A 16,341-nucleotide genomic window follows, 5' to 3' on the forward strand; every position below is an offset into this window, starting at 1 on the left:
TCCCTCCCTAGCCCATCCTGCTTTGTTTTTCATCCCTAGTTTCTCACGACCTGACATTATAAACATGCTCGTCTATTCATTGGTTCACTGTCTGGAACCTTAGCCCCACGGGAACAGGCACATGTGTTCTAGCTCCACGTCTGGGATCTAGATAGGGCCAGCACGTAGTAGCTGCTCCCTGCATATTTGGTGAGTGGATGAATGGCTGCAGGAAGCTCCCAGGCTCGAGGCGGCTCTTGGCAGGACGCCTCTGGCTACACAGGTGCGCCCTCTCCTACACGAAGGGGCCTGGCACTCCTCTCACTCTGCAGTGACATAAACGAGACCCGGCCAGAAGCTGACAGCTCTGCCGACAGCATTGTAGACAGAATCTGGGCTCATGAGCAGTTACTTGTTCTTTTCCTCCAGACCACTAGATTTGGTCTTACAAATTTCAGTCACGCACTTACATCCCAGCTCCGCATGTTCATTCACTCACTCACCAAACACTTCTTGAGCACTTGCTGTGTGCTTGATGGTACTCTCATACCTCTCTGTTCTCCCCAAGGACTGGAGGCCTCAGAAGATCAGCTGTGCCTCATCACTCTGATCGTTCCCAAGGGTCCAACATCTCCTCGCTGTTCCCCAGGACCCTCCCCATCCTGGCCTTGTCTGTGTCCTCACCAGGCTTTGCCTGTGTCCTGACAAGTGCCCGCTGGACCCTCCTCCAGCCATTCCCTGACTAGGGCAGGGCAGAGCTGTCTGGGACCCTCCCTGGGGCTCTGTCAACATTGTTTTTCTATTGATGCAGCCCAGGTCTGCGTTGGTGGCTTTGGCAGCCAGATCTCACTGTGATGTCACACTTAGCTCATTGTCAAATTAAACCCTGGAAATCTCAAAGCTGTCAAAACCATTTCTTTTCCCCACCCCCACCCCCACATCACCAGCCCCAGCCCCAGCCCCAGCGTTTGAGTGATAGGTTTTTCGAGTCTATGTGAATTCATCTCCACTCAGGTTTATCTGACGTTCTGCGCCTGTCTTGTCATCGGCTACGAGATCCAGTGGACGGAGGCACGACCCTGCCTAGCCTCCGGCTGCTACCCGCTGGGAAGGACAGAAGGACGCCACCATGCACAGTCCTAGTCCAGTCTCATCCTCTTCCCAGGTGACAATGTCCTTGAGGCTTCCTGAAGGCTGGGCTCCCCTATTTCTTTTGGTTTTTTTCCCCCCTCTGCACTCCCAGCCCCATCGCTTGCCTACCTTACCCAGGGCTGGCGGCTGAAAGGACAGAATCGGGAGCAGGATCTGCTCATTCAGGATGTGTGGGATGCCTCAGGTTGCCAGGTGTCCCCACCCATGAGCTCCCCCAATACTGATGAGGAACTTCCTTCTCCCCAGGACAGCTGAAGGAAACGCTCAAAGGAAGCCCTAGCCTGAGGAGGGGCAAGGCCTTGACTCCAAGCCCAGAGCTTCTTGGATCTGGCCGTGGTGCGGTCCAGGTGCTGAAGTCTAGAAAAGGCTCCACATTCTGGAAACATCCAGAGCTTACAACAGACCTGAAGACTGGTGGCTGCCTGCCAGCTCTGCTGGGGCAGAGCCCTCCCCTAAGGGCAGACAGGGCCAGCCCTCCCCCGCTCCCTCCCACTGCCACCCATGTAGCTCACACCTGCCCAGGGCCAAGAGGACTCAGGTGCAGACAGCCCTCCAGTACCTGCAGCACTGGGCAGAAGGGCGGAGTGGGTGGGCCAGGGTGGCCACATCAAAGGCACCCAGGCCATCACAGACTCCTCACTAGGCCTCCAGGGCCTTGCCAGCCCCACCCCAACCTGGAACCACCAAGCCCACACGCTCAGGTTTCCCCTGCCCCAGCGGATCAAAAGGCAGCTCCTCCATGAAGCCAGCCCTGACTCCCCAAATCTGTTGAGACGTCACCTTCCTCTCACCTGTGTTCTCCTTCCGAGGGCCCCCACCCTGTACGCTACCACATCCTACAGCAGGCGGCTACGTAACAGCTCCCGCGACTGCTGCGCGTTGTTGCAGGCTGCCTGCTACTTCAGACACATCTCAGGCAACTGCTGAAGCACCCTGAGACCATGGCACAAGGTGGGGGGCTCAAAATGCACAACCAGTAAATGTGCGAGAAAAGGGAGGAAAGCAAGGCTGATGTGTGATATAATAAGTACAGTACATATGTGATCTTCCATTTGGGTTCTTGGCACTAGGACTCCTAAACCTTTGTCATTCCACTGTCCCCTACTTACCCCCCCCCCCAGTGATAGGGGTGGGAAGGGCATCTTTTGTTATTCATCCCCTTTCAACCAGACCTGAGTATATGTTAATTAAGTGACCCTTGGTGGGCCCAAGGTTAGCTTCAGGATGTGGGCTGGTCCCCGGAGGAACCAAAAGGAACTTTCAGCTGCCTCCCAGCCAGGCTGGAGACTGAGCTTATCACTGACAGCCAATGATTAAATCAATCATGCCTACCTAATGGGACTTCTGTAAAAACTCTAAAAGAAAGGACTCAGAGGAGTTGGTGAGTCTGTGTGTCAGGACAGGGGGACGCCCCAAACCCCTGCACTGAAGGCCCTTCCAGACCTTGCTCTATGTGCCTCTTCATCTGACTGTTCATTTGCGTCCTTGGTAATAGACAGGTAAGCAGAAGTAAAGTGTTTCTCTGAGTTCTGTCAGCTGTTACAGCAAATTGTCGAACCGAAGAGGGGGTCGTGGTATCCATGGAGGTGTAGCCACGTCAGACAGAAGTGGGGGTACCCTGCAAACCCACTACTTGTGAGTGGCGTCTGCAGTGGGGGCAGTCTTGTGGGACTGAACCTTTAACCTGTGGGGTCTGGGTAACTCCGGGTACTAAGTGTCAGAATGAAATTGAATTGTGGGACACCCAATTAGTGTCCACAAAGAACTGGAGAATTGCTTGGGAAAACCCTTACTTCTGGTGTCAGAAGGGTTATAAATAGAGAATTTTCCTTTAGTAAGGTGGGGGGAGGGAAGAAGAAAAGCAACGGAGATGAGAGAAAGAGAGCAGGAGGAGTGGAGGGCAGGGAGGGTGGTAAAGCCCCACCCTGTCAGGTCCACTCCTGGTGAGAAGGCCAAGGTTAGGGAGGGAGACTGTCCAATTCCAGGTTGCCAGGCAAGTGGCCGTGGACTCCCAGTGCAATGCTCATGCCCCCACCCCAAACACGCAGGGAGCTCCGGGGGCCCCCGACTCTCCTCTTTGTCCCGAAAGCTCTGGGTTGAGTTGAGCCCTTTCCCTCTCCTCCCTCAGCCCCATTGTGCAGAGAGACAGCCCCACAGTAGGGCTGGATGATTCAGGCCATATTGTATGACATCTCACCAGGTGACCTGTGGGTTCTTGTGTCATCTCCCCAGTGACTGAGAGCCACCTACCCAGGCCAGGGCCACACTGTCTGACCCGAGTGGGACTTACAGGTGGAGCTCAATAAAGGCTGAGTGAACAAGTGACAGTGAGTGAGAACTGCCAAGGAGACAAAGGAGAACAGGTGTGTGTGTGTGTTGGGGGGGGGGCACCCAGATACCTACGTCTTCCAGCCAACCAGTGGCTGCACTTTCCACTTGGCATGACGCTTGACCACATAGATGGCACACCTGCCCACTTACCACCTGTGTTTGCTGCCCAGAGTGTGGTGGGCTGACGTGTGTTCAGAGCCCAGCTCCGTCCTGGCGCTCACGGGAACAGATACAGACAAGGCACATCAAGTGTGTGACGCGTAATAGACAAAACCATCAGGCCTTTTACGCCCACCGGCCCAGGCTGAGTCTCGAACAAGTAGGAGTTTGCCCCCAAATAATGCAACGGGCATGCCAGGCAAAGGGCACAGCACAGGCAATGCAAGCAGGCACGAAACGGCATGATGCTGTGAGGAACCTGCAGGCGTGTGAGGCCAACAGCCATTTGTCACTTGACAGCCTACCCTTGACCTGCCTGCCTCCCACAGGTGAGTCAAGGTCTGGGGCTCTGCCGTCAGTCCCTACCCCGGGAGCATCTGGAAGGGAAATATTGACACAGCCACCTCCCTACCCAGACAGAAGACGACATTAGTGTTGACGGCGTGCGGGTGACAGCATATGGCTCCTGCTGTCATGTTAGCGAACACAAGTGATTGCCACGTAATGAGATGCTCAACACGCGGCTGGGGCCACACAGCAGGCCATGCCGCCCACTCACCATATCTGCTGTTAAACAGGATCTGCACGCACTCCCGGAGCGTGTTGATGTCCTCGGTTTCCTTTATAAAGGCGTCCCACTTCTCTATCAAAACACAGGAGGTACAAGTGAGGGCCAGCTGGAGATGGGACCCCATGGCCTCGCTACCTCGTGGCAAGCCCCCCGTTCCCCACTGCCCTGTGGACACTCCCAGCTGGGGCTGTGCCCCCGAGACTAGCCCTAGCCCTTCCACCCACTCCCACCTCAGCCCTGACACCCCAGCCTCCTCCAGGAAGCAGCCCTACACAAACCCAGGGTCCTCTGATGGTCTCCCCACCTGCTCTCTCCTCTTGGTTCCGTCCACCCCCATGGGCAGTGGCTATCAGCCTGCCCATCCGGGCCTCTCCTGCCCCAGACAAGCAGGATGTTGAGGGACTGTTCCCTCTGAGTAAGGAGAGGCCGAGTCCTGGCCTCAAAGACTTAACCCTCATGCCTCATACGTCTGGGGTCTCACCAGCCTAGGCCTTGTCAGCTTCCCTCAAACTCTCAGCCCTGATGGCCTCTTCCATAAAGCCAAAGCTCCTACCTCAATTTAATGTGAGTAACAAGAGCGATTGTCTGGTTCGTTATAACAGTAACATCTTTAATTTATTAAGTGCTTATCTGTGCTAAATACTATAATATCCTACTTAATCCCTCGTGACAACCTTTAAACGTAGATATTATTCCTGTTTTTCAGATGGGAAAACTGAGGCTCAGAGGGGCTGAGTATCTCGCCTGAGATCACCCAGCTAGTAGCCAGTGGGATTCCATTCCAGCTTATAGCCCTTGCCCACCATGGCCTCCCACGACGCTATTCCACCTGGATATCCAAGGTCCTCTTCCTGTCAGGGGTGGACCTTGTTTGGGGCAGTGGGGTCTCCATTCTGATGCTAGGAAACATTTTCTGAAACAGCCTCTCATTGAAGAGGAGGCTGAGACCTCTATAAGGCAAAACTGCCGGAAAGTCTTACTTCATCCCTTTTTTGGTATAAATGAATCCCAAATTTTCCTGCTCTCAGTACTCTGTGAGGTACTTTCAAAATTTGTCCACATATGGGTTTTTTTTTTAAGATTTTATTGGGGTGTTGGGGGAGGGAACAGCATTGGGGAATCAGGGAGGGGGAACAGAGAAGTTGCTGTCCTTTTGTTCTTCAGTCTAGTTATGGAGGACGTTGTTTCACTGGCCCATGTTGGTATTGTGATCATTGCACTCTTCCTGGCTAAGGCAGATAGGTCACCGGCCATTGGATGGTGGCTCACAGTGGCTCATGGCAGCTTATGCTGGCTGCTGGCCACTCACGGTAGCTTACAGGAGCCCACTGCAGCCTACGCTGTCGCCGGTGTCTCACGGCAGCCCAGCTCCAGGTCAAGCTGTTGATCACCATCTTAGCGGTAGAGGGTACAGCATTACTGGCCCCCATGTGGGATCCGAACCGGGGCCCTGCTGCTCAGAGCTCACGCTCCCAAGCCAACTCTTAGCCAATGAGCTACTCGGCCAGCGCCACATGTTTTTGATACGCCTTCCTTCAAGAGCTGGAGTTTAATTCCTTTCTCTCCCTTTGAGTGTGGACTGGATCCAGCTTCTGGCTTCTCGTGGGTAAAACATGGCAGAAGTGACAGTGATTTCTGAGGTTAGGTGATAAAAGACATGTGGCTTCCTCCTTACTCTCTGTTGGATCACTAGCTTTAGGAAACCAGCCGCCATGTTGTGAGGACACTCAAGCAGCGCTGTAAAGGCCCACATAGCAAGGAATCGGCCTCCTGCCAACAGCCACACCAGTGAGCCTGGAATTGGACCCTCCAGCCCCAGTCAAAGCCTTCAGATGATCTCAGCCCCAGCCAACTTCTTGACAACACCCCCATGAGTGACCCTGAACCAGAACCGCCCAGCTGAGCTGCTCCTGAATTCCTGACCCACAGAAACTATAAGGTAAAAATGCTTATTGTTTTAAGCTAAGTTTTGGGGCAATTTGTTACATAGCAATATGGAACCATTACACTCTGGTTTTACTCACAAGTCCTTTGTGCAGAGCTGTCCTCCTTTCTCTCACACAGAGCTGGTGGACATATTTCCATTTCAGTAAGCACCGCCCCCAGCCCTGGATCCCCCACTCTGGTCAGGGTGCTGCCATGGGCACTGTCCTACCTGACTTGTCATGGACGATGGAGAAGAGGATGCGCTTAGAGGCATGGACGTTCTGAATGAGAGGCCCACCAGATCCAGTGGGCTTCTGTCCTGGACAAGGGAGACAAAGGTATAGGTTCAAGGTGAGCCCCAAAGGGATCCCCAGACCCAGCGTGAGTGCAAAGACATTGGCTCTGGGGTAACAGTCTCACCAACCAGGAACACCCCAGAACTGAGTCCTGTGATCGTGAACTCTAGGCAAGTTCCCTGATCAGAGGCCTGAGACATTCTTTAGCTGAGTCCGCTATCGTCAGGGAGGGCCGGATATCTGAGGTCACCTTTTACAGGTGGAAACACTTGTTTCAAACCTATGTCCCATGCCCCTGCTCAGCCCACATTTGTGTGTGTGTATGGCGTCCTTTTCCTCACTTCTCATAATGACAGCAGTAAATTTAACTTACAAGCACCTACTACGTGCCAAACATTGGACTTGTTTTAATATTGCAGTTCTCAACCTTGAGCATACATTGGAACCACATGGTGGACCTGTCAATACTCAGGTAGCTGGGACCCACCCCCAAAGCTTTGGATTCAACAGGACTGTGGTGGGGCCTGAGAAGGTACATTTCTAACATGCTCTGTCATTTAACCATGATAATAACGCTGCGAGATAGGGACTACTGACATCTCCATTTTACAGATGAAGAAACTGAGGCTCAGAGAGAAAGAGATTTGTCCCAGGACACACAGCCACTAAGTAGAGAAGCCAGGATATGATTACAGGTCTTTCTCATACCCAGCCGTTCCTTCTCTGATGTTTCCAGTACTCCTAATCCAATAGGTATGTAGTAGGTGCTCATTAAATGTATGCAACTGATTAGCATGTTTACTCTCTCCAAAGGCTCCTTTGGGAGTCCTCTTGGGTGTCTCTTGGTCCCAGGCCAAGGACGCTATTCACAGATGACTCAGTGAAGGCCTGGGGTCTGACTGGGTCTAAGTTAGGACACCATCTGTCCTGCCACAGTCTCCTGCCCCAACGTTCCTCCTTCAGCCTGGGGAAGGCCTCACCGCTGTGACTTGCCTTGGAGAGTGCCCTACAGAAGTGACCTCAGTCCCAAGCCCTGACGTGGGGGGGTCCCAGCAGCTTACCACAACAGTCAGGGAAGTCCTGGGCAGCGGGGGTCTTGGGCTCAGGCCCAGGCCGGCCGAGGCCTAGGTCGCTGGGGCCAAGTGGGCAGGCGGGCACCTCCTGCTTGAGTTCTCTCACGGCATGGTTGGGGAGTGCGGTGCTGTACAGGAAGCTGGCCACGGAGGAGGAAGTGGCAGTAGGAGGCAAGTCCTGGGGTGGCCCCTTGGGGGTCTGGCCATGCAGGCTGCAGTCTCGAGACCCCTTGGCTATCAGCGAGACACCATTCAGCTCTACCAGGGCCTTCGTGTCCCGCCCGTTATCCTCAAGCGGCCTGGGTGAACGAGAGAAGGACAGATGACAGCTTCGTACACCTGTCCTGCCAGCTGTATATCTTACTCCGCAGCCTCTCAGCCCACCCTCTGCAGAACACAACAGCCTGTGAGGTACGCAGGACAGGTGGGAGTGCAGGCCTGGGGCAGGGCATGATGTGCCCAGGGCCACACAGCTGGGCAGCTGGAGGATCCCAGCCCTGCCCCGCGGCCTCTGCGCCCCAGTCCACTAGCTGTGTCCTTCAGCAGTAGCTGATCGTCTCCCATCTCCCACCGCATCCCTCTTCTTTCGGGATTGTGTGCTGATGGTGGGGCCTGAGCGCTGATGGCCCTCAGGCTGGCTTCCCGCCTCCACACTTTTGCACAGGCAGTTCCTGGCACCTGGAGTACTACTGGTGCTATTTTTTCCCCAACCAAGTTTTGTATAGCCTCTTTGCAACATAGAGGTCCCCTGGAAGGACTTCTGTGACTAAATGCATGGCTCAGCTCATGCTCCATAATCTCACCTCTACCATCAGATTGGGAGCTTTACAACCGGGGTCCCCTGTGGGGTCTGAAGTCCCCTCCCCTCTGGCTGGGTAAGCGACCACAGGTGGCTGAGTCAGCATGGAAGCAGGCCATCCTCCTAACCTTTCCTGGCCCAGCCCTCACGGTACAGCCTCCAGGCCCTGGCCCATTCCCTGGCAGGCTGCTTCACTCACCTCTTGAGCTTGAAGCGGATCCGGTGGCTGTGCTCCAGGATAGCCATGAGGGCCTTGGGGTCATACTCGGCTGGCTTCCGGAAGGCCAGGCCCTCGGGCAGCCCCTGAACAGCCAGCAGCCCTGGCTCCCTGAGTAGCCTCTCGTAGGGCAGTGGCACCACGCTGGCCCTTCCCAGGGCCTCGCCTGCGGGGGAGGGGGTTGAAGAGAGGGCCTAGTATGAGAAGGCAGCCAGGATGGAGTGGGGGCCAGGCATGCCCTATGTGGAGTGACTCCTCCTGGTGCTGGTTTTCCAGGAAACTGGCCCCCAATTGGCTCCTTAGCTGCAAACTTCACACAGAATAAGCCCCACAGGATGGGTGTGGGGTGGGCAGGGCCTGAGGACAAGGCCCCATTGTCTGAGGGCTGGGGCTTCTCCATTGAGGGGGGTCGCTGCTTCCCTTGCCTTTCTCGTCTCCACTCCGGGCATCTGGGTCGAGGGCAAAGTAGGCCCAGGGCTGTGTGCAGGAGGGGAGAAGGGTGAGAGAGAGAAAAGAGGGCAGGAGAAAGACTGAAAGGCAACGCCACAGGGAGGAAGGGAGGAGAATGAGCGAGAGGGAGAGAAAGTCAAGAAGACAGGGAGTGGAGAGGAAACAAAAAGAAGGGATTCAGAAAAACAGAGAGGAGAGACAGACTGAGAAGGCGGTAAGAATGAGAGAAGGGGTGAGTAGAGGGGAGACTGGCTGAGGACTGAGGAGGCGGGACGGCCGAGGGGCCTGGGTTCAGGAACATCTGTTGCTTCCCCCACCCAGAGCCAGAAAGAGGCCCCTCGCCTCACTGCCACCTTATTCTGCCCAAGGCGGGGAAGGGCGACCAGGGCAGAGTGGGCAGGGGTGCAGGGGCCTCTGGGCACAAACGCTACAGCTGGCAGAAGTGTCTGCAGTGGCATAGCCAATCACGCATGAAAATCCTCCCCCCCAGGACCTCTGGGCCCCCTACACTCCCTTGGCCTCTTCCTCCTGATATCTAGACAACAGCAGGGCTGCCTCACAGACCTTTGCTCTATAGAACCAAAGGCTGAACAGGAAAGGAATAAAGCAGGTCAGAGATAAATGAGGTGGGGCCCTCAGGGAAATGCCCAGGGCCAACTAGGGCATGTGAAGGTCACCACTGGGTCCTGAGACTCTGCAGCCTGAAACTTCCCAAGAAAAGCCAGGCCTGCCCCTCCCCTCCCCTACGGGAAGGACTTGGCTGACATTAGCCTTCACTCAGTCATTCAACAAATACCCTCTGAGCACCTGCTGTTGTTGGGCCCTGAACTGCAGGCTGGGGACAGCAGAAAAGGGCAGGCATAGTCCCTGGCAGTTGAGTGCAACGGGGCTAGTGAGGGGGCAGGGCACAGTGGGTGCCCGAAGGAGACCCTAACCCGGTGTCGGGGGGCTTCCTGGAGCTGAGCCTTAGAGAGTAATAGTGTCGAACACACAGAGGAGAAAGCAGTCCCAAAAGGCACAGAGGCACAATGGCGACGTATGAAATGAAGCCAGGGTAAGCTGGAGAACAGGACGTAGTTCTGTGAGGTGGGTCTGCTCGGCTGGGGAGGTGGGACGGAGTGGGCTGTGGTGGGCGCTTCTGCCATGCTGAGGATGACGGGGGTCCCTCGAAGGCAGCGGAGGGAAGAGCATGATCAGACTTGTACTTTGGGAAGATGCCCTTGGTCACAGGGTGGGTGGGGCAGCGGGGCGCCAGCCTGGAGGTGAGAAGGCCAGAGCAGGCCTGGGGCCATTTCCAGCTGAGAGGTGGCGGTGACCAGTGCCAGGGTGGGGCAGAGGGGACAGCAGTTCAGGAAACGGTGCTGAGTCAGAAGATCCATGCCTGGGGGTGCAGAGGCGCTGGGGGGCAATGCCCTCACTCCTTGAGATTTTGCACAGGGTGCATAGTGTGGCAGGAGGGGCCTCCTCAGCTGGGCAGGGACTGGGGCTCCCACCCGCCTGGGGGCCCCAAATGGAATGAGGAAGGATCTTACTATAAAGAACATCAAACACCTCCTCTACCATCTTCCGCAGAAGATACACGTCCGAGCCATGCTCCAGGGTAGACCGCGGGACGTTCCGGCCGCCGACCTCGCCCCGAGGCACCTTCTTGTGGTGCTCTGCCTCCGGCTCCTTCCACGGGGGCCCTCCTGTGGGACACAGAGCACGTTTCACCACCTGCCCAGTAAGCCGGGATGTCCCTGCCCCGTAATGAGCCCAGAAGCTGGGCATCCAACACAAACTACAAATGAATGAATGAGTGAATGAATGAAGAATTAATGAGTGAGCAAGCCCTGCCCAGGTTCAGGGCTGGTCATGGGGCCTGGGTCTCATCCCTGATCACCTCTAACTTGCTGTGTGACCCTAGGCAAGTCCCTTCCCTCTCTGGGCCTCAGTCTGTGAGCTCTCACGGGAGACCAGCTGCCTGGCTCAGAACCAGGTTCAACAAATTTCCATTCTATCCTCCCCTGTCTGTGCCCTAACACTAAATGCTCTGTCTTAACCAATCAAGGCCCCGGTTTTCTGCTCTGCCAAATGGGGATACAAAGGGGAGCCCACCAGGAGGCCAAGAGGCTGCAAAGAGGCAGGTTCACACTAGGCTAGGCCAGGGGTGTAAGTAAATCCTTGGGTGGGGAAGATGCTAAAAACAGTGTTGAAAAGGGGATGAAAGGAGGGCCTAGAGGCCCCCTCCCAGCTTGGAGCCTGCTCTCCTCCAGGGATCTTTGAAGCTTGAAATAAAGCAGCTGAGTTCCTGGTGCTATAAATAGTGGCTCTGCCTGGCTCCAGGAAGCCAGGTGCACCTTCCTGAGGCCCCAGCCTGGCTGGTCAGTTGGGGGCCAGAGGACCCTGCCACCCTGCCCTGGCCCAGCCCCCGCTGCACCTTGCAGAGGGTATAGGCTCTTAGGGCTGAGTGGGACCAGGGGATGGCCAAGGAAGCAGCTGGGCCCCAGTAATGATATAGCCAACACTGGGGGACAGCCTTCCCTGAAACGGCTGATTTTAGGGTCCAGGCCTAAAGTGTAAAGAAAATGCTAATAATGGTAAGACAACAGCTGGCATTTACTGAGTGTGAACTACAATAAGTGCCAGGCACTGTTCTAAGTGCTTGCTGTGTGTTGATTCGTTTAATCCTCAGATTAACCTGTGAGGAGGTAGCACTGTCCTCCCCTTTCACAGAGGAGGAAGTTGAGACCCAGTAGGTAGCAGGTGGCAGAGCCAGGATGTGGCCCCAGGCTTCTGACTCAAAGGCCTGCTCTGAGTCCCAAATTGTGGGCTCAAATGTCTGCTTGGGTGCTGGCCTTCAGTGCTGGGCCAGGCCCTAACCCTGTAGCACCTAGTCCACCAGCAAGGTGAAGCTGACCTCCCCCAGGAGCTCACTGCCAAGCTGGGACGCCAGACACAGATGGAAATTTAGGGCATGTGGGGGGCTGGTGTGGCGTGGGGAGCAACCACAGCATAGGTGCAAGGGGTAGACGGGCCCGAATGGGGCCTGGCTGTGAATCCCGCCTCCATCACTTGTTGGCTGTGTGTCCCTGGGGAAGTGGCTTATGCTCACTGCACCTCAATTTCTCGTTTGTAAACCAGTGGTAACTGTGCTAAGCCTGCTGGGAAAACTAAACAGCACCAACACATGGCCCTGCCTGCGGCATTATCATAACAGCACCAGCCACTCACATTTATCAAGCATTTCCTACGTGCTGCTGGACGTGTCCTGAGTTACTCTGTCCCCATGAGCCACCAGGAGGTGGCTCCAAGATTACGTTACTGTAACAATGACAGTGCCTACCTCATAAGACTGATGTCAGGCTAAATGAGTTGGCATTGTGAAGGGTGTTACACACAGCAGGTGCTCAATAAATACTACCTGGGCAAGTGTGCTCGGTCCCTGGGTCAGAGACGCACAGGAATTGGGCATCAACTGGGCCTCAGTGCCCCCCTTCTGTCAACGAGCAGATGGTGGCTGGGTCTGGCCGGCCCTGGCGTTCAGTCAGCCAGGCTTTATCAACCAAGAGGCTGCTGTACGATTCCAACTAAAACTGGGGTCACCCCTGATAATGCCACATCAGGAAGCTTGCACAACCCTCTCCTATCCAGGGCGTCCCCCAACACAGAGCCACGCTGCTGCTGCTCTGGGAACCCAGTGTCCTGGCCCTCCGGAGCCCCAGGGTACTCACGGCAGAACCTGAGGAAGTCTGACTGCAGCTCCTGCCGTGCATTCAGGAACATTCTCCCCTTCTCGGTGCCCACCACGAAGGCGCTCTCATCATGCACAGCCACACAGGCCACTTCCGCATTCAGCTTGGAGAGTGCTGAGCACTGCGGGGGGAGCAGGGTATGTGAGCCGGGGGAAGGTCCCCCCATCCCAGGATACCTCCACGCCAGCTTTGGGGGTAGGATGTGAGTTCCAGGGAGAGGTCTCTGCTCCAACGTTCTTGGCCTTAGAATCTGCAGTGGGAATGCATGAATGACCCTACCTGTTAAGGGCCCCAGGGCCGGGGGGAGCCTGTCTTGTTCCTGTCACCAGGCTAGCTCAGGGTCACTGGCTCCTCCCAGCTCCCAGGAGCCTCTGAAACACCCTCCAGACCAGCGCTGTCCATTAGAACTTCCTGCCATGATGGGAATGTCCTATGTCTGCACTGTCCACTACTGTGGCCACTGGGCACTTGAAATGAAGCTAGTGTGACTGAGCAGCTGAATTGTTTACTTTATGTAATTTTAACTGGTTACAATTTAAATGTTAGCTGCCACCTGTGGCTAGTGGCTGTGGTGTTGGCCACCACTGCTCACGTCAGCTATGCTTCCACCACCACCAAGCTAAACCTGCTGCAGGACCCCGGGCTGAGCTCCTGGGGCTCCCTGCCTCAGGATGGCCACTCTGCACAGGGGCGGGGTTGCACCCAGCCGGCTTCCCCAGGGGTACCCACCACCTCTGGCCCAAACTCCACCTAAACTGCCCTAGAGCCACCTACAGCAGGAACAGCCTGAAGGAGCCCACTGTGCTACCGGAACTGAAGACTCTGCACCTGGAAGTCCACATTAAAAACTGGTCATGCTGTGTGACTTCAGGTAAGACGGGCTGCCCTCTTTGAATTTCAACTTCATCCTCAAATGCACAGCTGACACCAGACTTTTTTTTTTTTAATACCTGCCTACCTTCTCCATCACAGAACTTTCCTCAGGGAAAAGGCTGGTGAAAAATGACATTATTATTTCCTCATTTGGGATAAATGGTTACAGGCTTAGGTATGTAGGCAGCGGTGCCAGAGGAGTGATTTATGAAGTCCTGTTTCTCTCTCCCTGCCGCCCTGAGATGCAGTTACAGCTCTCGCTGTAACATCGGGGATTACAGCTTTCTAATGAATCACTGCCCACACATTATCTGCCAGGTGACCTGCTGGGAGGGAGACTTGTGACTGTGCCAGGGACCAGCCTTGAACGGCAAGAGGTGATGAAATGAGGACAAGGCGACAAGGGCCAGAGCCAGCGTTTATTCCCAGGACTGGATTTTTACATACTCGATATCACTTCAGCCTCTGGCCCCAATGTAGGCCCTTGTTGCAGGTGGGGACACCAGGGCTCAGGTTGGTGAAGGCTGCTCTAAGTGGCAGAGGTGGGCCTCGATGTGATGTCTGGTTACAAAGCTGGGTGTCCCACTCCTCCAGGGGCAGGCTGGGGCACTCACCATGGAATCTAAGGCAGACACAAGGCTAGTGATGATCTCGTCTTTGCGGGTGAAGGCGGAGTTCCAGCGGTCAGGCCCGCAGCCATTGGCGGGAACGTCGCAGCGCTTCCCCAGCAAGGCCATGGTCACCTAGACAGAGAGAGGGAGGAGGCGGGGTGGGCGTGGGCCGCAGGATGTGGCACACGTGGCAGCTGCCCACCCCAACTTGCTGGGCCCCTGGACCCCAGGGCTGTCTCTACTGCCCAGGTGGGACGAATCAAGAGCTGGCCTTTTTTTCACCTAAGAGTCTCATTGCAGGATGGAATTAGAGCCTTGACAGGCCTGGACATGCAGCAGCTCGCACAGAGCCCATACAGGTGTGGGTCAGACGGCAGGGAAACTGAGGGGTGTGTCCCACAGCACGTCCCCCAAGCCCGCGGCCCCAGAGCTGAGCCCAGTACCACGACCAGTCTGCCTAGCACCCCAGCCGCCAACTCTCCCCACGCACAGTGCTCCGGTCACGGCCTCTCTCACTCACACCCCCTCTGCGGCTCCCTACTGCCCACATGAGCTCTTCACTCCTCAGCTTGGTAGTCAAGGCTCCTGGTCCAGACTCCCATGTTCCGGGTTTTCTAAGCATCACCGTCCCCCAAACATGCCAAATTCTTCATGGCTCCCCAGCTGTCACAGGTCCCATTCTCCCTGACCCGAGTACCTTTCCTGGCCACTTTGTCATCTACTGACTGTCCACTCAGCTTTTAATTGTCGCCTCTGCTGGGAAGGAAACCCCTCCTGCCCCACCTCCTGCCCTCCTGGCCCAACTGGGTCAGGCGCCCTCACAGGCCTCCCACATGTCCCCCAGCTTCTCCATCACAGCTCTGTATCAAGCCACGTGATCCCCTCCGACAAGGTCACTGCCCCAAGGCCTCTAAGTCTCAGTCCCCTATCTGGCTGTAAGGACTCGGTCTCAGAGGTGCAGAAGTTGCTTCATCTCAGACCAGGGTTTCCAGGTAGGACTTCGTCCCCTCTTCATGAGGCTCCTGGATGACAGAGCTGGCTCCTCCCCGCTTGCTGGGGTGCCCTCAGACCAGGCCCCCACCACCAGGGTGACCTCAGGCAGGAAACAGGCCTAGTGCCCCTGCACCACCCAGCCTGGCCTGGGTGCCCAAGAGATACAAAGGTCAGCCTCCCTGAGGTCCTCTCCCACCTGCCCCTCCCTTTCCAGACCTCAGGAACCAGGTCCAAGGCGCCCACCCACAGGCTGCCCCAGTGCCAGGTCCTTCCTTAGAGGCAGCTGCCCCCTCACCAATCCAAGCAGAGGAGAAGGTAGAGGTCAGTAGTTTTCCCTCTCTGGGCTCTTCCTCCATTAGTGCTCTGTACACAGGCCCCAGTTCAGGAGAGTGAACTGGGAGCAGGGCTGCAGGCATTTGGGGGGGGTCCGTAAATCCTGCCCTCGCTGCTTCCAGCCCATGGGGGTGAAGAACTCTATGCACGTGACTGGAGATGTGGGAAGGGGGGGCACTGGGTAGGTGACAACTGAGCCTGGCGCCTTAAAAGGTGCCAAACCAAGAGTGTCTTCTACCATTGCAGCTGCCCCCGGTCCGTAAGCTCTGTGAGGGCAGGGATCAGTCAGCCTGTCACTGCTTCACCCCCAGGGCCCAGCTCAGGGCCCAACGTATAAGACAGAGCAAAGTACTGTGGTCCAAACCATGGGCTGTGGCCTTTGAGTGGCTCATGAAATCAATGATACAGAACAGCAAATAGCCGAGCACGGCACGTGTAACAAGGTGAGAAGTGTCCGACTTCAGTTACGGAAGCATTCAAAGGAATTCGGGATAATACCATCGGAGCTTGGCTCTGGCCTCAGTCCTGGCCCAAGTCTGCTGTTTGGCTGTGGATAAATATTGATTTTAACTACTGGTCAGCCAGCAGTTGGCTAAAAGGTGTACTGGGTTCACTTCTAAATGTTTATAAAATTTATTCCTTCCCCCAGGTTGCAATATTATAAAAGTTCAAAATCCACAGTACTAAGGGCATGACAGGCCATGGATGAGACATGCTAATAGATCGAGGGGCGGCCAGGCGCCATGGTCAAGGGCTTTCTGTGGCATGTCCAGTTGAGGTTTGCCTGCCTGGGGCGCTTCAAGGCGTGTCCCCTCCCCTCAGCCACCCCCTGCCCACCAGTCCC

At 55.8% G+C, this 16,341-nt stretch overlaps 1 protein-coding gene across 6 annotated transcripts in view; it reads right to left on the bottom strand.

The window, feature by feature from the left end:
* Positions 1–16,341, bottom strand: part of GTF2IRD1 (GTF2I repeat domain containing 1) — a 105,597-nt gene that overhangs the window by 56,901 nt on the left and 32,355 nt on the right. For 5 of the 6 annotated variants that reach the window (XR_002124540.1, XM_019646878.1, XM_019646879.1 and 2 more), the window contains exons 2-8: positions 14,175–14,303; positions 12,667–12,808; positions 10,486–10,641; positions 8,486–8,669; positions 7,476–7,786; positions 6,348–6,437; positions 4,181–4,264 (exon numbers count right to left, since the gene is read on the bottom strand). Coding sequence is in view for 5 of the 6 variants with exons in the window: in XM_019646878.1 (XP_019502423.1) it covers positions 4,181–4,264; positions 6,348–6,437; positions 7,476–7,786; positions 8,486–8,669; positions 10,486–10,641; positions 12,667–12,808; positions 14,175–14,297 (1,090 nt within the window). In the remaining variant the exon portion in view is untranslated. Of the gene's footprint in view, positions 1–4,180; positions 4,265–6,347; positions 6,438–7,475; positions 7,787–8,485; positions 8,670–10,485; positions 10,642–12,666; positions 12,809–14,174; positions 14,304–16,341 lie in introns of those variants that run through there. The other variant, XM_019646880.1, reaches the window with a different exon arrangement.

This window comes from Hipposideros armiger, unplaced genomic scaffold (assembly GCF_001890085.2).
Source record: "Hipposideros armiger isolate ML-2016 unplaced genomic scaffold, ASM189008v1 scaffold_107, whole genome shotgun sequence".
Lineage (NCBI taxonomy): Eukaryota > Metazoa > Chordata > Mammalia > Chiroptera > Hipposideridae > Hipposideros > Hipposideros armiger.